Source organism: Sporisorium graminicola, chromosome SGRAM_1 (genome assembly GCF_005498985.1).
Source record: "Sporisorium graminicola strain CBS 10092 chromosome SGRAM_1, whole genome shotgun sequence".
NCBI classification, from domain to species: Eukaryota; Fungi; Basidiomycota; class Ustilaginomycetes; order Ustilaginales; family Ustilaginaceae; genus Sporisorium; species Sporisorium graminicola.
In genome coordinates, this window is record NC_043719.1 from 116174 (window position 1) to 139052 (window position 22879).

The 22879-nt window shown below is 57.3% G+C and overlaps 11 protein-coding genes across 11 annotated transcripts; 4 read left to right on the forward strand and 7 right to left on the reverse strand.

The window, feature by feature from the left end:
* Window positions 1–301: 301 nt before the first annotated feature.
* Window positions 302–2209, forward strand: EX895_000057 (uncharacterized protein; the record flags this gene model as incomplete). The annotated part of the gene is made up of 1 exon (XM_029880658.1): window positions 302–2209. One exon carries the CDS (start codon window positions 302–304, stop codon window positions 2207–2209), a length of 1908 nt encoding a protein of 635 aa, XP_029742044.1.
* Window positions 2210–3031: 822 nt separating this feature from the next.
* EX895_000058 (uncharacterized protein) lies at window positions 3032–4861 on the forward strand (the record flags this gene model as incomplete). Its single annotated transcript, XM_029880659.1, has 1 exon — window positions 3032–4861. One exon carries the CDS (start codon window positions 3032–3034, stop codon window positions 4859–4861), a length of 1830 nt encoding a protein of 609 aa, XP_029742045.1.
* A 173-nt stretch (window positions 4862–5034) lies between these two features.
* On the reverse strand, window positions 5035–8238 carry EX895_000059 (uncharacterized protein; the record flags this gene model as incomplete). The annotated part of the gene is made up of 1 exon (XM_029880660.1): window positions 5035–8238. One exon carries the CDS (start codon window positions 8236–8238, stop codon window positions 5035–5037), a length of 3204 nt encoding a protein of 1067 aa, XP_029742046.1.
* Window positions 8239–10343: 2105 nt separating this feature from the next.
* EX895_000060 (uncharacterized protein) lies at window positions 10344–11672 on the reverse strand (the record flags this gene model as incomplete). Its single annotated transcript, XM_029880661.1, has 1 exon — window positions 10344–11672. The coding sequence occupies one exon, from the start codon at window positions 11670–11672 to the stop codon at window positions 10344–10346; it is 1329 nt and encodes a 442-aa protein (XP_029742047.1).
* A 373-nt stretch (window positions 11673–12045) lies between these two features.
* Window positions 12046–13160, forward strand: EX895_000061 (uncharacterized protein; the record flags this gene model as incomplete). Its single annotated transcript, XM_029880662.1, has 2 exons — window positions 12046–12673; window positions 12748–13160. The coding sequence occupies 2 exons, from the start codon at window positions 12046–12048 to the stop codon at window positions 13158–13160; spliced, it is 1041 nt and encodes a 346-aa protein (XP_029742048.1).
* Window positions 13161–13305: 145 nt separating this feature from the next.
* Window positions 13306–14691, reverse strand: EX895_000062 (uncharacterized protein; the record flags this gene model as incomplete). The annotated part of the gene is made up of 1 exon (XM_029880663.1): window positions 13306–14691. One exon carries the CDS (start codon window positions 14689–14691, stop codon window positions 13306–13308), a length of 1386 nt encoding a protein of 461 aa, XP_029742049.1.
* Window positions 14692–15423: 732 nt separating this feature from the next.
* EX895_000063 (uncharacterized protein) lies at window positions 15424–16164 on the reverse strand (the record flags this gene model as incomplete). Its single annotated transcript, XM_029880664.1, has 1 exon — window positions 15424–16164. The coding sequence occupies one exon, from the start codon at window positions 16162–16164 to the stop codon at window positions 15424–15426; it is 741 nt and encodes a 246-aa protein (XP_029742050.1).
* Window positions 16165–16602: 438 nt separating this feature from the next.
* Window positions 16603–17331, forward strand: EX895_000064 (uncharacterized protein; the record flags this gene model as incomplete). The annotated part of the gene is made up of 1 exon (XM_029880665.1): window positions 16603–17331. The coding sequence occupies one exon, from the start codon at window positions 16603–16605 to the stop codon at window positions 17329–17331; it is 729 nt and encodes a 242-aa protein (XP_029742051.1).
* A 197-nt stretch (window positions 17332–17528) lies between these two features.
* On the reverse strand, window positions 17529–18064 carry EX895_000065 (uncharacterized protein; the record flags this gene model as incomplete). The annotated part of the gene is made up of 2 exons (XM_029880666.1): window positions 17529–17888; window positions 17987–18064. 2 exons carry the CDS (start codon window positions 18062–18064, stop codon window positions 17529–17531), a joined length of 438 nt encoding a protein of 145 aa, XP_029742052.1.
* An 819-nt stretch (window positions 18065–18883) lies between these two features.
* EX895_000066 (uncharacterized protein) lies at window positions 18884–19918 on the reverse strand (the record flags this gene model as incomplete). Its single annotated transcript, XM_029880667.1, has 1 exon — window positions 18884–19918. One exon carries the CDS (start codon window positions 19916–19918, stop codon window positions 18884–18886), a length of 1035 nt encoding a protein of 344 aa, XP_029742053.1.
* A 2452-nt stretch (window positions 19919–22370) lies between these two features.
* Window positions 22371–22772, reverse strand: EX895_000067 (uncharacterized protein; the record flags this gene model as incomplete). Its single annotated transcript, XM_029880668.1, has 1 exon — window positions 22371–22772. The coding sequence occupies one exon, from the start codon at window positions 22770–22772 to the stop codon at window positions 22371–22373; it is 402 nt and encodes a 133-aa protein (XP_029742054.1).
* Window positions 22773–22879: the final 107 nt, after the last annotated feature.

Here is a 22879-nt window from a genome sequence, read left to right on the forward strand (position 1 = left end):
GCGACGGAATGAAGAGATGAGAAGAAAGCACGGAAACAGATTGTGTCCAGCGATCAGGTCAGTGCCGTCAATTTTCTGTCTCGGCGATGCACATTCAGGCTGGAATTAATTTAGGCGAGAGGGTCCATGCAGCTCTTCACGCCAAGTAAGCAACCTCCACCACACGCAGGCCTGCAACCAAAGCCGTGGTGGGCACGGTTCTCCCCTCACTCCTACCCATCATCTCCAAGGACGGACGTTTCGGACTACGAACCAGAGCAGCTCGAGAGGAACGCTCGCATTGCCCTGCGAATTGCACGACATGCTTCCTTCCCTCGCACTCAGCTCTTCCAGTCTCGATCAGTTCCGCAAAACCGTCTACCGGCCTCGACTCTGCCTTTTGCTGCTGCTCGTCCTCCTCAGTCCATACAACACCCGTCAGCTCGCATCATCCTCTGAAGCTTCGACTGTAAGCTCCAGCCAGCCGCATCAACCAGGATGGTCGATCAGCGTCATTGATGGCTTCGTGGTGGCTGCTGCTCCGCCCGCATCCTCATCGTCAGCCTTGCCGAAAGCAAGCTCAAAGACAAGCTCCAACCCCAAAGCAGAGGCGGCGTCCACGAGAGCAAAAGCGGCTCCATCGGCTGCACCTTCAGCAAAGGATTCTCAGGATTCAAGCGCACCACAGCAAGGCCAACCACCACCTGGCTCGCTCTTCCGCTTTCCGAAACTCAGCTGGGGCCTCATCGTCGACGAGCATGTACTACCTGCGCTGCTGTTGCTTCACTTGCTCTGGGCTATCCGTCTGGCCGGTATGGCAGTGGAAGACGGTCTCGTCAAAACCTCGCTACTAGGATGCAAGTCGCGCTTCTACTCGGTAACGCTTCCACTCGTCTACCTCGGTGTGCTTGCTCTTGTCGCCATTGTCACAGGTCAGCCTGCCACCGTGGCCACAATTCGGTCTCGATGCTATGTCTGGAGAAACAAACTCGGCTTTGAAGTGTCGGATCCTCTATCGTTCGAGAGCGAGCGAAAGTCCTTCCTCCAGGCAGGCGATCTGCTGCCATCGTCGCTCTTTGTCATGCTCGAGACGGCTTCTACGATCGTGCATTTGCTCAGTGTCCTTCCGAAGGTGGATGCCACATCGATCACCAACATCCTGCCCGAGCAGCTGCGCCTTCCTTCGCCTTCTCATCTCCCGCCTTTGGTCGAGCTACTGCCTCTGCCTCAATTCATCAAAGCAGCATTGACGGAACCTGTCACAAGCACGGCCACAGCGAGGTACGCGAGAAATCGAAGGCCCATGATGCCGTCCATCAGTGCTGGTCCAGCTGGCAGCACTGCACCTGGCCAAGAGTCTCCGCAGCAGCAGCAGCAAACAGAGACCGGTCGAGCGAATGCGCCTTCGTTCTCAGTCGAGGCTCCATCCTCTGATGGCCGTGCGAATGAATCTAGCGACATGCTCCCGCAACAGGTATATCGTCGAGTAGGTGCACCGGAAAACGAAGTATTGCGATCTACGAGCGTTGCACGACCTATCGCACCTTTGCAGCTGCCCGACAACGACCCAAGCACAACACAGGATTCTGTGCCATCCTCGGCCTCGCGACGGAGACGAGCACCCCGCATGCGCGGACAGTCGGTGCTCGTGTCGACCAAATGGATCTCCGAGACCGCCACTGCGCTGTTCGACAAGGTGATCGGCGTGCTCATCTACGCCATCATCACATTACGGCTGCCGACGCTCACGCCGACATCCTTGCCGCCCGTACTGTCGCTGCTCAGCCTGCGGTCGGAACTGGCGTCGTTGACGCAGATCTGGTCCAAGGCACGCAGCTCGGTCGAGTGTCTCGAGTTTGTGCGTCGTCGATGGGGAGTGCTGCTCGAGCAAGGGCAGGATCCGTATACATCGGTCAGCAGGCCGCGGGCTGCGGCGGCGGCAGGAGATTATCAGTGGAAGTCGTACGACGATGTGTACTGCGCCATCTGTTTCGAGCAGACCAGGTCAGCTGGTGCTGCGTCGACGGGGAGCGATACGGCCGGTGACAAGGATGACATCGAGCCGAAGAAGAAGTTTGAGTTCTGTAGGCTCGACTGCGGACACGAGCTACACGATGTCTGTTTGGTTTCGTGGTTGACAGCCCAGGCATTTTGTCCCACATGCCACGTCGTTCTTAGCTTCAGTCCTAGAACGGCTACTGCATCTAGACGCAGTGCGTCGCAGGGGTGAGACAAGCAAGCTTGTTGTTTGGCCGTAGTAATGTCAAGATCTTTTGTCTGTTCTTCGCTGCGACCATCTGTCTTGGGGTCGATGTCGATCGCGCTGACATTAATCGGCGTTTTGAACGGCTCGACCTCTTACCATAAGAGGTAAGAGCGAGAGAGAGAGCAGCATGTGACGATGCAGAGTGTTGCATATTTATTCTAAAATTTCTGTCGGATATGAAGGGCTTTGATCGGATTGACAATCAACTGCACGCCGTTCGCCTGAAAGTCAGCGCGAGAGCGTGCAGCTGTCATTCGCATTCGAGTGTTGGTCTCTTATCTTTGAGGGGTATCCCACGCCGCTCGGCCTTTGCTCTCTCGCCACCACCATCATCATCATCTCGGCGAGCGTTCAACGTAGACGGTCTTCCACGGGTTCCACTGACGCAGTCGTTGCAGGACTCGCGTAACGAGTACGAGGCCAACTGCCGTCATGTGGCCTAAGGTGTCTTCCGCTTCCCTATTGCGGTGTACTGTTAGCGCTGCGAGCAACGCTGCTCGACATGGACGCAACATCGAAAGCAAGCTAGCCACACGCTCCTTGTTCACCCCATGCTCCTCACGTCTCGTACAAAGCAAAGTCGCACCCTCGACCGTCTTACGCCGTCTGGCAGCACCCCCCCAAACCCGACCATTCCACAGTACTCGGCCTCCCCACTCAACCCTAGCAACCGCCAACAAGGTCGCCACAACGCCCGAGCCAAGCGAAACCGAACATGCTGTTATCTCGACCTTCGACCTGTTCTCGGTCGGCATCGGGCCCTCCTCCTCCCACACAGTCGGTCCCATGCGGGCCGGCGTGATCTTCGTCTCGGACCTCGCGGACATGAACCTCCTCGACCGCGTACACACCATCAAGATCAACCTGTACGGCTCGCTCGCCCTGACGGGAGCGGGGCACATGACACCTCAAGCACTCCTCGGCGGCCTCGAGGGCGACGACTGCGAGACGGTCGATCCTCCCTCGGTGCCCGTCCGATTCGAGCAGATCAAGGAGGCCAAGAAACTGCATCTCGGCAAGAACCTCTTCAAGACATTGGGCGCTGATGTTGACGGCAAACCGGTCACCGAGGGCAAAGTGATCAACTTCGACTACGACGCTGATCTGAAATGGATGTTCGGCCAGGTGCTGCCTCACCACTCGAACGGGATCCGCATGAGCGTGTTTGATGTCGAGGGCGAGATGCTGGCGACCAACGACTACTACTCGGTCGGCGGCGGGTTTGTCGTCAATGGTGCGCTCGCCACACCATCCTCTCCAACATCCAACCCGGAACCACCCAGCCCAGACGCTTCGCAACCACCCAGCGACCCCTCCGCCGTCTCCGCGCACCCGATCGACTGGGGTGAAAACGTGTTCTACAAACACATTCGTCGCAGCGACGCCGAAGGCGGACGCCGAGCCGGCTCTTCCCCCCTAGTCGAAAACCTCCTGCCTCAAGTCGAAGCCGCCTCATCTACCACCTCCCTTTCTGCCCCTTCCCCGCCGCACACACCAGAGAAACTCACCGCACCCCCACCAACGTCCGGGGGCCAGGCGTTTCCGTTCCACAACGCAGCGAGCCTGCTGCGCCAGTGCAAGACGCGCAATCTGACGATTGCGCAGGTGGTGTACGAGAACGAACTCACCTGGAACCGGCCCGAGGTGGTGCATGACAAGCTGGTCAAGATCTGGACGACGATGGACGAGTGTATTCGGGCCGGAGTGGAGAGTGGGGAGAAGACGTTGCCGGGGCCGCTGGCGGTGAGGAGGCGTGCGCCGGCGTTGTACGCGAGGCTGTTGAAGGGGGTGTATCGCGGTGCAGCTCTACCTGGTGCTACTGCTACCGGTGGGGGGCAGAGCCGGAGTGAAGGACCAGGGATCGACTCGCCTCCTCCGCAGAGCGCTACTGCTGGCAGTGGCTCGCTGGACCTCATCTCGCCGATCACCGCCAGCGCACGCCCGCGCATCATTGGCTCGTTCAACCACCCCATCACCCCCTGCCCCCCTCGTCGGACCAACTTCCCGGCAATCGACTACCTCACCTGCTACGCCATTGCCACCAACGAGCAAAACGCCGCGGGCGGGCGCATCGTCACGGCCCCGACCAACGGCGCCGCCGGCGTCCTCCCCGCCGTACTCAAGTACTGCTTCGAGTTCATCTTCGACGACGACCCCGTGCGCGACCTGACCAACTTCCTGCTCACCGCGGCGGCGATCGGGATGCTCTTCAAGCGCGGCGCCACGCTCAGTGCCGCCGAGGGCGGGTGCATGGCCGAAGTCGGCGTTGCGACCGCCATGGCTGCCGCCGGCTTCGTCGCAGTCCTCGGCGGCGGGCCGGACAAGATACTCCAGGCTAGCGTCATCGGCATCGAGCACAATCTCGGCCTGACGTGCGATCCGCTCAACGGACAGGTGCAGATCCCGTGCATCGAGCGCAACGCGCTGGGCGCCGTCAAGGCCGTCACCGCCGCCCAACTCGCTCTTGCAGGAGACGGCAAGCATTCCGTCTCGCTAGACGACGCCATCACTGCTATGCGCGAAACCGCTCGTGACATGCATACGAGTTACAAGGAGACCTCGTTGGGCGGTCTAGCCACCGCCGTCAAGGTTCCCGTTGCCATTCCAGATTGTTGAAAGCTTAGATAAAGGGACAATGCTATCGAATTCGTTCCGTGTGAGATCAGGTTACAGTACAGCGTGCCGATTCAAGGTATGACGGGTAACTAGGTGCGTTTCGTGAGGTGTCCATGACTGAGAACGTATATGCGTGACAAGAGAGTAGAATGCTTCGAATGATGCGTGGAGGGCTACATCTCGGTGCGCCAGATATCCTGCAAGATGCCAGACCACTCGGACGATCCCAGCACATCATTAAGGATGAAATCGAGCGAGTCCAAGGCGACAGAAGGCAGCGCATCGCTCTCGTTGTTGTAGTACGCGCCGTTGGTGCCATCGGCAAACAATCCGTTGCTGCCACCATTGACCAAGCCTACGCCATGAACTCCATTTTCGCATAGCGGAGGCGGCGTGTGCGTATGAGATGATGCGTTGGAGGAGCTTGACGGCATCGAATTGGCTTTGGCAGTGGGCGCCCCATACGGCCCAAGGGAATTGCTGTGGTGGTGGGAATGGTGAATCTGCGATTGCTGCGAATACGGGGGTGCGACCGTGCTCTCGCTTGTCCAACTTCCACTGCGAGGCAATGCAGCCGCAAGCGATTCCGTCGCATTTGGGGCTACAAAGTTCTGGCTCGCCGGACCGCCTCGAAGATTGCTATACTGCTGGGGGTAACCAGCGACATCCGGCTCATATGCGGCCATGTTGTGTGCCGAGATAACATTCCCGCCGGCATGACTCAGGTGTTGCGCGCCAGAGTCCCTGAATCGAGATGTGGTTGGACCGGTACCGACGCCTTGCCCTACATCAAAGCTCTTGCGCATCGCCAAGTCGGGATGAAGCAGCGTCGAGTACCGTTCCAGTTCGGGCGAGGCGCCTACAGGCGGTCTCCTCATCTGCTGTAGGGCTCGACCGCAACTTTGCCTGCCATTGGGGCAGTGGTCGTCTTGGTGTCGCGTACCAACTGCAAAAGCAGCTGGGCAGGATGTCGAGGTGGATCGCTGGTGATCCTTCTTTCGACTGCAGTCGGTCCATGCAACAATGACCTTGAGCATGCCTTGAAGGATGTAGGCACACGTGGCGGGGATGCTGCCATTGCGAACCGAGCCTTGTGGGTCCAGCGAGAGCATGGCTGTAACGACATTGGAAAAGACGAGCTGCCAGGATTCGGATCGTTTCGGCGGTGTCTTCCACAGCTTAAACATGGTGGCGTGCATCTCCATGGCGTTGAAAGCAGCCTCGAGCGCAAATCCACAGATGTTGGGCAGGGGTACAATGGGGCGGGATTGACCTTCAACGATCCAGTGATCTTGGCTCGAATTGGACGGCTTGCGGCTCTTGTCGGTTGCAGTGATTGCGCTAGCTGCCCTTGCATCTCGGCAGAGAGTGCTGATGCTAACGAGCACCTTTTCGGCCGCCAGGATGCGCTCTTCGCCGTAGCGAGTAAGAAAGTCCCTCATGCCTGGCGAGGCGTTTTCTCCTCGGATGAGCAAGGCTAGTTCGTGTGGCGGGAAGTTTTCCCTCTTGTCAATGCCCAAGCCGCGAAGAATGCCGGCACCGAGAACGAGAAGGTATCCGCCGGTGGCTTCGATGGTCAACCAGGTTCGGAGTAGCTCGCTGCCTCCTTGTTTGTTGACCAGGTGGCTCTGAAACTCCTTGTCGATACTGACGACGTGCTGCCTGTAAGTATCGATGATATCTGATAAAGAGGCCAGGCGCTCGTTTTCGGGAAGGTCGACGGAGATGTGGCCGATGGTGTCAAAAGCGACGAGCAACTGCCTCATGAGAAGACAGCGCATAGCAAGACCAATGCTCCCGATCCTTCGTGTGCGTGACCAACGCTTTTGCGAAAAGAGTTCGTTCTCTGGCGTTGCTGCGCGACGATTGGGTGCATTGAGCTCTGCCGAGGTCTCGTCGAGAGGCAAGATCAATGATCGGCTCCAGTCATCGGAAAAAAAGCGCACGTCGATACTTTCGTAGAGCTCATCGTCGCCAATGGTGAAGCAATTATACCACGTCTTGACGCTGGCCCAGATCATGGCTGTACGTTTGATCTCAAAGTCGTCCATCTGGTTGGCGGCAGTGACAAAGGAATAGGGAGCCGCGGCGGTCAAAGCAACGCGATCGAGTCGAATGGACCGGGCAGAGCGTTCGGCAGCACCAATCTGCGAGTCGGTGCGCACACGGTTGCGACAAGGGCCAGGGATGGCCGAGACATCGACGGGAAAGAGGGCGAGCAGTTCCAAAGCCTGTACGGCGGCGGGAGAGCGCGGCGAGGTCATCATGAGTCGCGCCAAGTCGCGAATGCAAAAGCGGGTGATGGAGAAGCGTGCGACGTCGTCTCTTGGATCACGAATGTGCTGCATGGCAATGAGATAGAGCGTCTGTTCCAAAAGTTGAGTAGAGAGGGTCTGTTTGCCTTGAAGCGCGTCTTGTCGGAGCTGGTACGCATTGTGAAGGTGGGGCATCCAAAGCGTTAGATTGTTTTCGCACCAGTCGCTGAGCTGCTTTGACTTCTCATTGGGGATGATCTCGGTGACGTCGGTTTCTATGGTGGCTCTTGCCGAGACCAGACGGAACACTTTCGAGGCAAAGCCATTCTGACGTGGCACGAGCTCAGTGAGCAGAGTGAGAGGACGGCTGCGGGTGGAGAAGCGTTCCCAGACATCGATGTTGCCAACGTCCCTGCGATCCTGAGTCTTGATGTGTTCGGAACTGGCCGAGGGGTTCCTCTTCTGGCGTTGATTTAATGGCTCGGTATGAGCGGGAGAGTCTGAGTCTTGTTGGTCTTCTTCATCCGAGGATGATGCGGGAGTCTTGGAAACGAGTCTGGGCTCTGCAGGATAGACGATCTGATCGCCGAGCTCACGCCCACCAGCAAATTTGAGGTCGTTGGGCTCGGAAGGTCCGGCGCCAGAAGGGACGAGACTGGCAGCGCTGCTGCTGCCGTTACTATGGACACTCATGGCATCGCCAAAGGCGGACGACATGGAAGCATTGGTCGACGACTTGCGCAAGGCTCGACGGTCTGTGATTTCTGCATCTTGGCGTTTGGAAGGGCTGGAACGCGTGTTACTTGGTTCAGCAGCTTGCTTCTTGGTCTTTTTCCTGTTTGCATCGTCGACGATGCACGAGATCTGAAGCGTCTTGCATCGGTGGCACTTCTGATGGTCCGGGAGGGGTAGAGCGCTGGAGGGGACCTCGAGATCGGGCAGCTCGCATCTCGCCTTGCGCTGCTGGCACATCTGACAGGAACGGCGAGCATGGGTGCGGCGTGGGCGTTTCTGGATATGGAGCGCCTCGGCACTGCTGTCGAGATAGGCCACTTCTGCAACCAAGGATGACGAGCCCGACGACGCTCTCTTGGAAAGGTGTGAGGTGCCGTTGCGCTCCATGTCTGCGTAAAAGGCCAGGCTTGTTGAGGAACAGGACGAAATGTTGACTCCAGAGAGGCTGGTTTATGTGGACGGCATCGGGAGTTGCGGGTCTGCAGATGGTAGGTGAGCGTATGAGATGTTTTCACAGCAAATGCATCGAGTGTAAAGGGACGGCCAACTGAGTCGAACAGTGGCGGTTGTTGATGTTGTGGCGTGAATTGTGGTTGCCTTATCAGAATCTAGGAAGTTGTTGAGCGAGGATGGCAGGTAGGGACGGCGAGAAAAGGAGATGGACGTGGTGTTGACAGAGGTCGAGGGAAGCGCAGTTGGATGGAGGAAAGACCAAGTCAAACGAGCAGCGCATGAAAGGTCGAAGGCGATGGATGCAGTGCAGCAACGGATTGACGACCGAATCAGCGGTGTGGCTGTTCATGTCGAGCCTCGCGGTGAGATGGAAGCCACTGTGCTTCTGTGTTGTGCAGGCGTGGAGTGAGCTGAGACAAATTGATGACGGCCGAGCAGAAGAAAGTGACACAATGCACTCTGAACAAACCACCTCTCGAAGCAAGTTCTTGAACAAGATTGCACATGCTCATGCATTTTGTTTCTTACAAAGTGGCTGAGTCGAGTCGAGGCGAGGCGCCGAACAGCTAGCACCGGCTAAGCCTTATACTCTGAAAATTAGGCTGAAAGTCGGCTACAGAAAAAATTAAGAAAAAGGGGGGGAAATAATCGAGAAACCATTATTAACATAGAAATATCACTGCCTGTAACTTCTCAATGTGAAACACCGCAGCGATACCGCCGGACACCAGTAACTCGTCTCACGAATTGGTAGGAATATGAATTCAAGCAAAGGAGACGACACGAAACATAGCAATGTCGGCTGATGCGAATTGAGGTGTGACTGGCCGACAGACTGGCAGGCAGGCTGGCTGGCTGTCCTCTGTCGCAGGCGTTCCGAATCGAAGATCGATGCAAGAACAAACACGAAGATAGAGAATGCGAAACCCGTCGCTTGTCGGATGAACGGTCAGCGCTTGGTCGTCCAAACTCCGATACTCAGCTCGGCTGGACCGACACCATTGTACAATCGACCTGAGGTGCCCCGGCTTCCCCGAGCACCCGGTCTGGGCTGGACTGGCTGGGCTGTGCCTGGTCTTGACTCGCTTTCCCAAGCTAATATCATCCTGCCCTGGCTGGTCTCCGGAGTTGCGGTATGCTACGATGCATTCATGCCCGTGAGAGCCAGCTGGATTTACTCGGATCGGTGCCTGACTTGATCCTAGCTTTTCTCTTCAAGCATGGGAATTGATGCGACGACGCAATTAGGCCATTTGCCGTGGCCGCGGCAGGGCAGGGGAGACGGCTACGAACCAGCGGCCGGCGAGCAAATCTGTTATCCTGAGAGCAAACCGTACATCCATCCATGCATGGAATTCGAGCCGGCAGCCGTTCGTTTGTGCAAACGGCTCCCCACGCACGTTGCTTGCGCCTGTCCAAAAACCAAATTTTAACTCCTACAGTCCTCACTCTGCTGTGCTTGCTTTGCCGAGATGAGTTCGGATCCGGGAAACATGTTTCGGGCTCACGAGACATCCTTGAGTGTCTCGGCTGACCTTCTCAGCTGCTCTTCTGCGTGTCTGATCCGCCATTGTCGTCGTATCTTGCTCTAGCCTCTCGTTCCAGAGATCAGACAGAGCTCGGCATTTCCCACCAAGCATTTCGCACTCCCCCCCACTTTTTGGGAGAGGGTTTATGCCAGGACCAGTTGACCGCTCCTGAGGCTTAATTTCGACGCTCTCGATTTCTTTCGGTTCAATCGCCGTTTACAAAGCTTGCATGACCTCTCATGGCAAATTCGCCGTTCTGTTCTGCGAGCTCGGATGCGAAGACGAGCCGGGAATCTGGTGCAATTAACCCTAGCCCAGTCGTCAGCACAGGAAAGCCAGTCAAGACGCGTGATTGTGAGAACTCCCCACTCTGATCTTAGACACGGTGTGCCACACTCGTTTTTGCTTGCTTCCGTTGGAAGTGATGTTTGTATGGTTGCAATTCCTTCCTCCTTTCTCTGGGTGTGAATACTGACGACAGAGTAACGCATCGATATCTTCCCTTTATTTCTAAGCCAAGTGCTCGGGCAGCGGGCTCATGGGACACAGCTGGAAGAACCTCTCCTTGCCAAACAGCACCAGCGCTGCCCTCTTGTGCGGGAAATCGATGTACTTCTCTACGTTACCACCCACCATCGCCTCGTACTGCACCATCTTCGTGTTGGACAGACGAGGCTCCGATACGCACTGCATCGTCGAGGGATCCAACAAGAACATGAGATGCACCACACTGCCCATCCACGAACGCACGCGATGCGGACCACGGAAGCGCTCGTCGCCCACCAGCGCATGGAAGCCGCGGTCGTGCTGTCCCGCCGTGTAGAAATCCACCAGGTTCGAGTGCTTCGAGTAGTAGATCTCGACATAGCCCCACGGCTCGCCATCCCACTCTCCGATCAGTCCGATTGTGTAGGCGTTCTGTTCGTTCTTCTGCATCCCAGCTAACTGGTCTTCGCGGCTAAGGCGTTGTCTCCAGCCTTGGTTGACGCGGTCGGTAGCATGCCAGGCAGTGATAATATCCACATCCTTCGCGTTGGTTGACGAGGCTACGCGGAAGGTGAGATGCGAATTCAGTCCAGGAATGAAGCGCGAGTAAATCGGTCCCGCAGAAGGACGTGGTCGGAACGGCTCTGCGAGCGGAGACGTGACTGTCTCTGCGTTGGAAGAGGTGAGCGCAGCCAGCGTAGCTGCGTCGGCAAGAGGCAGAACCCACGGTGCGAACCCCGCTGTGGGCGAGCCGAATCCCTGCCAGAACGCAGCTCGAGGAACCAGAAGTCGACTCGTGTCTACCTGCGTCTTTGATCCAGGCATCGACAGCGACGGTGGAGTCGAAGGGTCCAGAATGGCGAGCTTCGACGAGACTAGGAAAGCGACAACTTGATCAGGCAACCCCTCTGTCTTGAGGAGCACGTGCTCCTGTTGCGGCCACAGAGCATAGAAGACGTTGATCCAGTTCCAGATCTTCTTCGAGTTTAGTTGATCAGCATCCGGCAGCTGCAGTTGAGTTTCAGCAAAACGTTGGGTGCGGTACGCCAGACTATTGGTGTCTGGCTCGGCTGATGGATCGGCATAAGGTGGGAGAGGCGATGTCACCAAGAATGTGCTCTCGGTATCAATCCAATCGTGTGACTTGTGCGACGACAGCTTGACAACGTGTCGCACTCTTTGGCCCTGCTCGCCATTGGCCTCGGTCTTGACGGCTTCGGACGACGCCTTGTCGTGAGAGACGACGACAGTGAACTTGGAGCCATCAGGAAGGCTGAGAGCGTAGCTGTCCGGCTGCACAACCACAGGGGCCTTCTTAGTTTGAGGCGAAGCAACGTGGGCCAGTGCCGACATGTTCTGAACTTGCTGTTGCTGCTGTTGTTGAGGATGACGTGGTTCTTGGTCAGGCAGGATCGAAAGGGTCCAGCTTCTTTTCATTTTTTCATGCCTCTCAGCCTCCACACTCTCGCTTCCGAATTTTATTCTTGGGATCGATCCACGATCTAACAACTTTAAAAGGCGACAAGCGGGTTATTGAAGCCGAGATACAAAGCCGGAGACCGGTCTCATGCTTTTTGTTCACGCGCGAGCCGGGCTGCGAATTTGGGCCTGTCTGTGCGGGGTGGTTTGCATGCCGTGTCCTAGCTCTTCCCGCACACCACCTTCTTTCCCTCACCCCACCTCTCTCGTCCATCAATCCATCCTCTCACACACGCTACCGATAAGAATGAGAGCCTTCTACCTGCACAAGGACATCGCGCCCTCCGAGCTGCCCTCGACGCTCTCGAGCGATGTGCCCGAGCCCAAAGCCGCGGCTGGATCCAACGAGGTGATCGTTGACGTGCACTCGGCCGCGTTCAACTTTTTCGACATCCTCGCCGTGCAGGGCAAGTACCAGGTCAAGACCCCGCATCCGTATGTGCCCGGTGTCGAGATGGCCGGCATCATCTCCAAGGACTCTCCCATTCCTGAAGGCTGCGACTTTGTCCCCGGAAAAACGCGTGTGTTCGGCGCAGCCCAGGGTGCATACGGTGAGAAGACCAAGGCAGACTACTGGCAGCTTATGGAGGTGCCCGAGGGGATCTCTCTCGAGCAGGCGGCGGGGCTGTTCATCACGTGGCCTACGAGTTATGCCGCGTTGAAGTTCAGGGCTGACGTGCAGCCGGACGAGTGGGTGCTCGTGCATGCCGGTGCCGGAGGTGTGGGCATCTGCGCCATTCAGATTGCCAAAGCTATGGGTGCAAAGGTCATCGCCACAGCAGGGTCGGACGACAAGCTGCGCGTGTGCAAGGAACACGGAGGCGCCGACTTTGCCATCAATTACCGAGACAAGGACTGGCAAGCCCAGGTCAAGAGTAAGTACCGATCTCACCTCTCCAACCGAATTCGCTTTCAAGCGCTCATCCTACTCTTTTCCCCTCCAACACAGAAATCACCGAAGGCCACGGCGTCGATGTAGTCTACGACCCCGTCGGTATGATCGTCCCCTCGCTGAAAGTCATCGCATGGAACGGCCGCATCATCGTTGTCGGCTTCGCAGCAGGTACGATCGAAAAGATCCCCGCCAACCTCATCCTGCTTAAAAACGTCGCCGTCACGGGCGTGCACTGGGGCGCCTACGTGCGCAACGAGCCTGACAAAATTGGCGAAACATGGGAAGCTTTGCTTGAGATGTTCAAGACCAAGCAAGTGGTGCCGACCGTGTTCGACCACATCTACGAAGGGCTCGAGAGCGTTCCTGCCGGCCTGAAGGATCTGGCCGATCGAAAGACGTGGGGCAAAGCGGTGGTGCGTATCCGTGCTGACCCGCAGTTCCCGCCCAAGGGCAAGCACAAGCTCTGAGTTGTCGCCGTAGTACAGGATGTCACTTCACAAGGAATAAACACAGATCAGATGGCATCAATCGCTCGGAAGAATGAAACTGCTCTCGCATGGAACTCTATTGATTCTACAGAACATTATGTGTCGCTGGTGACCTGCTGTCAACTTACTTCCTGGCGGCATGAACACGGTGGTACTGCGGGTTGCCAGCGGCCCTCGTGCCCGTCAGCGCCACCGAGGCATCCTCGGTCCAGCTCGGGTGCGCCATAAGGCCACGCGCCAACAGGACGACGTCGCACTCGTGCTTTTGCAATGACTCCTCGGCCAACTTGCCGATCTGCGAGCGGTCCTGGCCAGTGGGCGAGTCGTGTGAGCCTTCCATGATGCCCACGGCGCCGACGAGCATGCGCTTGCGCGCGTCGGGTTCGAGCTGGGCGAGCGCCTCGCTGACCGCCTTTGCGCCGAAGAGCTGGTACCCTGCGCCCAACGTAATTTTCTGGAACGGCACGAGGCCGCCGGAGCTGACATCGAGCAGGTCGACTTTGGCGGCATGGAGCAATTTGGCGAGCTCGACGGTCTGGTCGACGGTCCACGAGGCGCCGCGGCCGGCGGATTCGGCCCAGTCGGTGGAGCTGACGCGCACCCACAGGCCCTTGTGCGGGAACTCGGCGCGGACGCGGCGTGCGATGTTGAGCAAGAGGCGCGAACGGTTCTCGAGGCTGCCTCCGTACTCGTCGGTGCGGTGGTTGCTCAGCGGGCTGAGGAACGAGTGCATCAGGTACCCGTGTGCGGCGTGCAGCTCAACATAGTCGTAGCCGGCTTCAAACGCCCATCGTGCCGACTGGACAAACTTGTCCTCGAGCTTCTTGACCTCTTGGGTGCTGAGCGCGCGCGGAGTGGTCCAGTCGTCGTCGTAGGGGATGGCTGAGGGACCAACGACGTCCTCCGGCCACCCTCCCTCCTCGCGCGTCACGAAGTTGGCATGCTTGCTCACGCCTCGGTAGAACGGCGACCACGTAGACGCCTTCCTGCCCGCATGGGCCAGCTGGACGCCCACGCCCAGCCCGTCGGTGAACGACTTGAGCACGGACACGAGTGCCTTGTGCGCATCCCTGTGCTTCTCGGACCAGATGCCCACATCCTGCGGCGTGATCCTTCCCTCCGGCTCGACACTGCTCGCTTCGACCATCACGTTGCCCACCCCGTGCAGCGCAAACGAGCCCAGGTGCGCAATGTGGTACGGCGTCGGCAGGCCATCGCGCGCAGAGTACTGGCACATGGGCGACACAACCACACGGTTCTTGAACGTAATGCGCGGAGAAGCAACGGGCAGAGTGACGGTCTGGAAGAGCGCCGGTTTGGCAACGCCCTTGGGCAAGATCGATTCCGGCACCGAGCCGGGCGGAGGGTGTCCGTCGCGAATGGGCACAAAGTTGCTGATCTTGAGCGCGTCGATGGAATCAACGAGCGGCGCCGTCAGACCCGAGACGAAGTTGGACGTGTCCATGTCCGAGGTGTCGGCACCAGCATCGGTGGATTGATGAGGAGGCATGACGATGGTTCGCTTTGCTTGCAGGTGAATGTTGCAGCGAGTCGTTGGTGAGGAGGAGAGTGGTTGGAGCAGACGAGCGAGTGCGTGCCTATATACTCGCATCGAGGTCGAGTGCGGTGAAGAAGAGAGATAGAGACAGAGAGAAGCGGTATGAGAAGATTGCCAGTCGAACGCCGACGGGCAAATGTCAGCAACTGTAGGAGACAATTGAAGTTGTCCCTGGCCGTGCGGTCCGGCTAGGACGGTGCTTTGAATCACCGACGAGTGCGAGCTTCACGACAAGGCTGGCCTCTAGCTCTGAGCGGAATTAAGCTGGGTTGTGCGCGCTTCGTGCTTTGCGTTTCCGATTATTGATAGCCGTGAGATGGTTTGGCTGGCGCAATTACGTGCTGCATAGCCTTTTGGGGGCCGTGCAGTGTGTTCGGTTCACAGCAAGAAAATTCGGCGTTCTTTCTCCTGCTTGATCAGAAGCGAATTCGCTGCAGCTGCGTAGCTAGCCGGAAGAAGCTCAATTTGGTGTTCGAACGCCAGCTGAAGGTTGTTCGAGTCTAGTCTCCTGAGCAGATGTCGATCTCTCGGCTTGGAGTGTCAGAACCCGGCTGAGCATCTGCCTCGGCAATGCACTTGTTCTCCGACGCGTTCGTAAACCGACGACAATCACCACACGACAAGTCTGTACGGAAAGGGCAGTGGCTTCCCTGGCTTCTTTATCATTAAAATTACAGTGGCAAATCACTTCTTGAGCGGTTTGCCGGCACGATAGATGACAGGTCTCCCGAGCAATTCCTCCGCTGCTTTACGCGGTGAGAGCGACCTGACCCATCTTACTTCCATCCCACCGTCCAGCAGCCCGTGTGTCGCCGAGCCAAAGCGGTCATTCCAGACGATCGAGATGCATCGTTCCACCAGCGCTGCCGCGTCGACATCTTCTGAGCTCGTAGAGGATGCTTGCGGCAAAGCAAGGACATGGATAGCTGCGAGGGGCACGCTGCTCGATCGCACTTGGAGCAACGCTTGCTTGCTGAACCCGGAAGACGACAAAATGATGCCTGCCAGTGGGACGTCGTCGTCACCAGAAGCTTCTTGGGTGTTCCCCTTTGGACCCCCTGCTGGTGAGGGCAAAGGCGAGGAAGCCCGAAACACGACGCCTTCCATCTCGCGAATCAGCACAGGACCCATCTTCTTGCCGCCTTCGTCCTGACACTTGCATTGCGCCACGATGCGTATACGCCTATCGCGTGTTGTCGCTGCTTCCGTCGAGGATACCGGTGGAGGCTGCCACCATCCGCGCAAGTCGATGCCGCGATCGCCTGCTCCGCCCGTCCTTTCCAGCTGCATGCCAAACACCTCGCGCAGTACCGCACCGCACAGATGCTCGTACCGCGTCCCTCGGGCTACTGAGCTTTCTGCGTCCTCTAGAGGTTTGGATGAGACGGCTGCGATTGTCCTGCGACGGGTTGCTGAAATGGCCATGCACCGTGCGGTGGGCATGGAGGCATGGCGGGAGGTCGAGGCGCAATTCGCGCGTGACGAGGCTGGCCTACTGCATGCTAGCAACGATCTTTGAAGTGCCAAGGGTGAGCGCGCCCATGACATGGTGGGATGTCGTTGTCGACCATGCGCGGCTGTTTGGAAGAGCGTTCACGTATGATGAGGGTCTGGAGAAGTGCAGATTGGTAGTTTGTCGTGGTCAAAGCGGGAAAGGGTCCTCAAGAAGCTTTTTTTCTGGTACGGCAATTCCGGCCGAGTTGCAATTTTCCCAATGGAGAAAGCGTAAAGAAGAAAAATCTCGCGAGTCGGAAGAGAGGGCGCCTCTCACTTCATATTGTCCAAGTCCATGAGCTGCATCGCTGCCTTCATCACCTTCTCCTTTCCCATGCCTGCTCGTCTAGTGCATCGATATCACTCGCTATGATCGCATCAACATCACGCCTCACTGCAAGCGCACTGCGCCACGCAGCAACCACCGCCACTCGTCGCGCTGTCTGCAAGAACGTCTCCCTCGCCGCCCCTACGCGCACCGCTCTTGCCCCCTCCCGCGCCTCTCCTAGCCTTTCCACCGTGACCCGCACATACGCCACGTCCACCACTCCAACATCCTCCTCGCTCGACCCGGCCGACGAAGAATCGCAGCGCTTCCTCGAGGAAGGCACCACGCACCTTGAGGCGGGCGACCTCGCGTCCGCCAAAAAGTCGTACGAGCGCAGTCTGTCGATCAAACGTAACGCCTCGGCGCTGTTCAACTTGGGCGTGTGCCTGTACCACGACCGCAACCTCAAGGGAGCCATTGAGGCGTGGAACGAGTCGCTCGAGCTCGCTCCCGAGAGCGCGGATGCGCACACCAATCTCGCGTCCGCCTATGTTCTCAGCAAGCCATCCAGGCCGGATCTCGCCGTGTCGCATCTCAAGACCGCGGCGGGGATTACGCCGGAGGACCCCGAGATCCAGTACAACTTGGCGGCGGTGCTCGAAGCATGTGAGCAGCTGGAGGACGCGCTGACGGCGTACAAGAGGGCGTTGGAGGGCGGCATCCAGAGGGCCGAGCAGAATATCCGCAATTGCTCGGCGAAGCTGCTCAGTGCCAAATTTGCTGTTCAGCAGCAGCAGCAGGAAGAAGAGGCGAACAAGAAGGCTGAATAGCGGTCCGATTTGTTAGACAGCAGTGCAATTGGTATAGCTCGCCCATCAATGTCGTCTTGACTGTGTGGTTGCATGTCGGTCGATGATGTGTGCTTGTTGAACATCGAAAAGCTGAGAATCTGCATTGTGATACCGAGCCAGCCTACTCCCCAACCGAGCAGTGAGGCCGGCTTCGAAATGTGTGTCCGCAACCAACCTCACGCCGTCGCCCCGCCCTGCTGCTGTCCCTCCGCTATCGCCGTAGCACTAGGCTGATTCGCCCTCCCACTCCCCCTCTTATACCCCTCGATCACGGTGCGCATCCTCATCTGTTCGGCCTTGATGTTGCGTCTGCACGTTTCCCAGCTAGCCAACGAGACGAAGCAGAACGAGCCAACGCCCCAGTTCAGGCCCCGGCGCAAGCCGCGGCCGGCGACGAGACTGATGCCGATAACGCCCGCCGCGGTGGCCATACCCATGAGCAGGCTCCCGCGAGCGCAGGGGATGCTGCCGATGCGGGACAAGTCGTGCACCGGGTCGATGGACGACAGCGCCGCTCGGATCTTTGTTGCTTCCGCCTGAGGTTTCGCACCAAACAACGAAGGAATGAAAGAGTCAGTTCAAAGCGCAACGATCAGAAGAGCAAGCTTGTGCGGGAGAGAGGAGCAAGACTGACCTTTGTCCCGCTGACGCCACCACCGCGTTCGCTGCCATCCCCTATTGGCGCCTGACTCGCTTCGTGTAATCTTGACATTCCTTGCCCGCTGCTATATGCTGCTGCTGCTGCCTGATGAGGTACGGAACGAGGTCGACCTTGGCAGGAGAATGGTGCTGGTCGTTGCGAAACCGTTGTTGTGCTTGTGCGGTGAGAAGACGTCAAAAAGTGGAGATGAAGCGAGCCAAGATGTGAATTCCGATTTCCACATTTTACGACAGCTTTTAAATATTCTTATCCATTCTCGTGTAAGCGCGAACCATGTCCACACTGTCCCTCATCAAACATGCTCATCCCCGTCTCTTCGCCCGCCATTGGCTCAGCACAACCCGCTCAGCGTCCACAGCACCCCCATGCCGACGCACACGAGAAGCCCATGGGTAAAACTATCACTGAACAAAAGGCTACAACTAAACATACAAGGCGATATATCCGCGCACCGTGAGCTCGGATCCGCTGAATCGACGGCATCTCTAGCCAAGCAGCCTAGAAAAGAAGAGAGGTGTGATAGAAAGCAGAACGAATGCCAGATAGAGAAACAGGCCGATCCGATGTGTTCCATCTCAAGCTATAAAGAGAATGTGTATTGTTCTGTGTGCACCGGCACATGTACACTCCACGCTTGCTTCGTGGAGTGGATGGGGAGAAGAGCGGGAGGGAAGGGACGGAGAGTGTAGAGCGGAGAGGTAAGGGGTGGGAGAGAATCCTTGCGAGGAAAAGAATGTGGATAGACAGCAACAGCAGCAACGCACGACGGCGGCGTGGTCTGTCAAGTTGGAGCAAAGGATGTATGTCCAGATCGTTCAGAACGGCTTCGAGTGCGTTTTGGGGAGATGGGAGAGATTCGAAAGGTTGCCCTTAGTAGGCACCACGCTCGCTGTAACGGCGCGATCGACCGCCACGGTAGGGCGCAGGTGCTGGCGCAAGCGACGTCCTGCTGCCGTACGGCTCACCGCCATAGTCGTAACTGCGTCGGTCCGCTCCATAACCGCTTCGTCGAGCACCGCGGTCATCGAAGCTCCTGCGGTTATCGTAGCGATCGTAGTCATCGATAGCAGGAGCGGCACGGTTGCTGCGTCGCGAGTCACGGCGACCGACGTTGCCGTAGACGCGCGAGTCATCGGGCTCATAGTAGTCGTCGTAGCGCGACCTGCGGCTGGCACGGCTGATGGGACGCTGCTGCGGTGGCGGGTAGTAAGGGTCCTTCTCCGGGTAGTCGTTCGGTGCGTAGACGGGGCGGGCAGGCTCGTAATCATCGTAGTAGTGGTCTTCGCTGCGAGAGCGCTTGAGGTACCATCCGAGAGCGAGCATCATAAACCCAAAGAAGACGGGAGGCAGCGAAGCCACCTGCATCCAGATGGCAGGTCCCAGCTCGCTGCCCACGGGCGTAAGTTGGCTGGTGCTCTGGAAGCTTCTCGCTTTGTTGCGTGCGAGGATGAAGAGAACTAGCTCGATGACGAGCGCGGCCATGGTGAGGAACGAAGCCCAGAGCGCTGAGAGCGGCCAGAGGAACGTGTTGGTGCAGAGGTGCAGGAACGCAGCACCGGCGGCAAGACCAGTGAAGCCAGCGGCAATGGGCTGCAGAACGAGCGCGTAGGGCAGCTTGTTGACGAAAAACAGGCTGATGGCGTTCTGGACGCCGTTAAACGTCTGCTGGTAGCCCAAGCCGGTGGGCGAGCACTCCGAGAGGGTACCCTGCTTGAAGCATTGCGACCACACGCCGAACGTGACGCGGAGGATGGTGGAAGAGTTGTTCTGGTCGGCGAAACGGATGTAGAGGAAGTAGATGCCCTTGATATAAGGCAGGCCGAGCGCTACGAGCAGCTGCAGGATGAAGGAAGCGCCAATGGAGAGGAAGCCGACGAAGATGACGAGAACGGCTGGGATCCTCATCTTGGGCTACGAGAAAGAGTCTACTGGCGAGTCAAAGAGGCAGTCGAAGTCGAAAGCTGAGAACCCTGCGTGAGGAGAGAGAAAGGAGGAGGTGAAAGACGGCTCGACGTGCAGGGTGCACGGAGCGGTTGGGTGATGCGCAGCGACGATGGGTTGGTAGGGATTGCACGAATGCCGGAGCTCGCGACTACAATGGCGGTGATGGTGATAGGTGATGGTAGTGAGGATACTGGTGACGAGCAGAGGCCGAAACTGGAAGGCGGAGGGCGAAGGGGCACAAACAATGGTGATACGGCGAGGTCAGGCTAAAGTCAAGCTAAGCTAGCTCTTGATCAGCAGGGCTGAAGGAGAAGTTCAAAAGGGCGAAGCTGACAGGAGAGGGCGAGGAGCCAGCAGGGCAGAAGAGCAGAGGAGAACAGAACAGGACAGGACAGAACAGAACAGAGCGGGGGAACGGCGGCAGACACTTAGGATGTGAATGGACAGGACGGACGGACGGACGAATGGATGGGCAGATGGGCAGATGGGATAGGCGAGAAGCGAGGCTTAGGGGGGAAAAGAAGAGGTTGCGGGGGAAGAAGAGAGCAAACATGGTCGCCCTAACTGCGACCGCGAGAATGACGACTCTTTGAACCACCAGAGCTCGGATCCCGCTCTCTTCCACTTTCGGTGTATCAAAGAGCGCAATAGAGGCACAGCGACCACGCAGTCGAGGCACAGCACAGACGATTTGGTTTAGCAGACTGAGACAATGGATTGGATTGTCGAGTCGACGCGATTGTGAAGCGAGGCCAAAGAACGGTCTCGCGTCAACAATGGACGGATCGAGTTGGTGCCCTTTCATTCAAACCCAATTGCAAGTCCGCGATCAAGGCGTCGAGTGTGCTCCCGCAATAGCACACGGCATCCCCGCACCGTCGTTGTTGTATGGGATGCAGCAGTAGACTGGGAATCTCGTCACTTTTTTGAATTCGAAAGTGTCGTCGATGCACTACATCCACCATGCAGAGGGGAAGCTAGGTCAGGTCGAATCTGTTGACAACGCAAATGACAAGAGATGCGCTGCTTGAATGTTCTTGAACATTTACGCCCTCGCCTGCGTACCTGGCCACAGTGCTCTCTGCAAATCCGCCCTTTTTCCCCATTCTCGAGTGCCGATATGCACGACGGTAGATCCTCACATCTAATTGACTTTCCCCTTGCGCTTTCAAAATCGTTTTATTTTTCGCTGGACCAGCACGCTTTCAGTCTCCGAGCGGTTCCACGCACACAGACAACTTGCAGATTGACCCGCTGGGGCTTGAACGGGACAGCAATCTCTCAGCGAGCTTTACTGGCAACGTAGTCGTGTACCGCCGTCGCTCGCCATTGTACTGGTAAACACTCCTATCAACAAAGCGAACGGAAGTGCTGGCAGCGCATCGATACCTCGAGTGCTTCACGGCAGTGTCAACAAAGCAACAAGAAGTTTTTCATTTATTCTTCTGTATACTGTACTGTATGTTGTGGAAGTTTTGAGCGGAATAGTCTGTAAAGAAGGTCTTTTCCTCTTAGCCGCAGCTCGAACCATGCAGACATGCATCCGGTCAAAACATCCAACATCTCCCGGGAATTCTCCTTCGCCCTCTTCTATGCTCAACGACCTGTCAGACTGTCAAGCCCGATGCAGAAGTATGCTGCTGTCTTGACAAAACTCGGGAGCAATGAATGCCGTATGAATTCCGTCCAAAGGAACAGGTGGGTCGCCAGCTGATGATCAAGCGTTCCGACAGTGCGAAATGTCTTGGCATTGGTTCGACTGCCGCTCACCTCCGCTCGATCCGTCAAAGGTGGCGCTATCTGTTGTTTCCTCTTCCCGATAGATCCATATCAGCATACCACAAAAGCGTTCTTTCAACCTGATTAGCAATCCTCAAACCGATCGCCACGTAGGGGCAACACGCGGAGCGAGGCGATCGTCTGTTCTCTCGCATCACCTGCAGGAGAGCGTGTAAATCAGCTGGACATGTGCCTCGTTGATCTGGGGCACCAAATTTTCCCAATCTCCTTACCGCTCCTCACCCCAGCCTCGCTTGCTGATCGCGTCGTTGCTCAACTCCCGAATCGGTACCCGATACATTTAGGACTCCCGATCACTACCAATCACTCACCCAAACGCATGGCGCCTGTACCATTAGCTTGTAGTCACACCATTCTGACGCACAGCAAGCAAGTCATTGGAGGGTATGCTACACAGATCGAGATTATATACAGCGAATCTGAAACGCAAATGGCTCGGGTCCAAAGCCGAAGGTCGGTATCGCGAAAAGAAAACGTATACACAGTAGAAAGACGAAAGAGTAAAACGGAAGTGCTTCTTATGTTCCTTGCTTGGATTGCTCTTGACCGAGAAGTAGCTGTATCTGTCGAGTCATCTGTTGAGGAAAACTGTCATCAAGCCAGGACGTCGCTCTCAAACAGTAGGCGTTTCGGCACCCTTCCTCTCCTGCCTTGGCACGTAAGCCGGGGGCGGAGGGCCGGGTGGTGGGGCGTAGTGCGCAGCATCGCTGTCCGCGGGTGGTGCTCCAGGAGGAGGGCCGTACGCCGCAGGTGCCTGCCCATACGGACTCGGCTGGGAAGAGTAGTTGTAGCTCTGCGAGTAGTTGGACGGCTGTGGGTGGTTGTTCTGGTACATAGCAATCGTGTTGCTAGGCTGCTGCGTGAATCTTCTCCTGCGTCGTCGTGCCATGCCCATAAAGAGGGTGATCAGCACCAGCACGAGGAGCGCGATGCCGACACCGATACCGATTCGTGCTCCGTAGCCCAGACCATTGTTACAGCCGTAGCCGTAGCCGTAAGCGCTGCAGTATGCCATGTTGTTTCGCGTGAAGACCGTCTAGACGGTAGCTTGGGTATGGGAGCGGTTAAAAGGCTGCACGGAACGAGGTGGCGCGAGATTGGCTGTTGTCGTATGAATCAGAT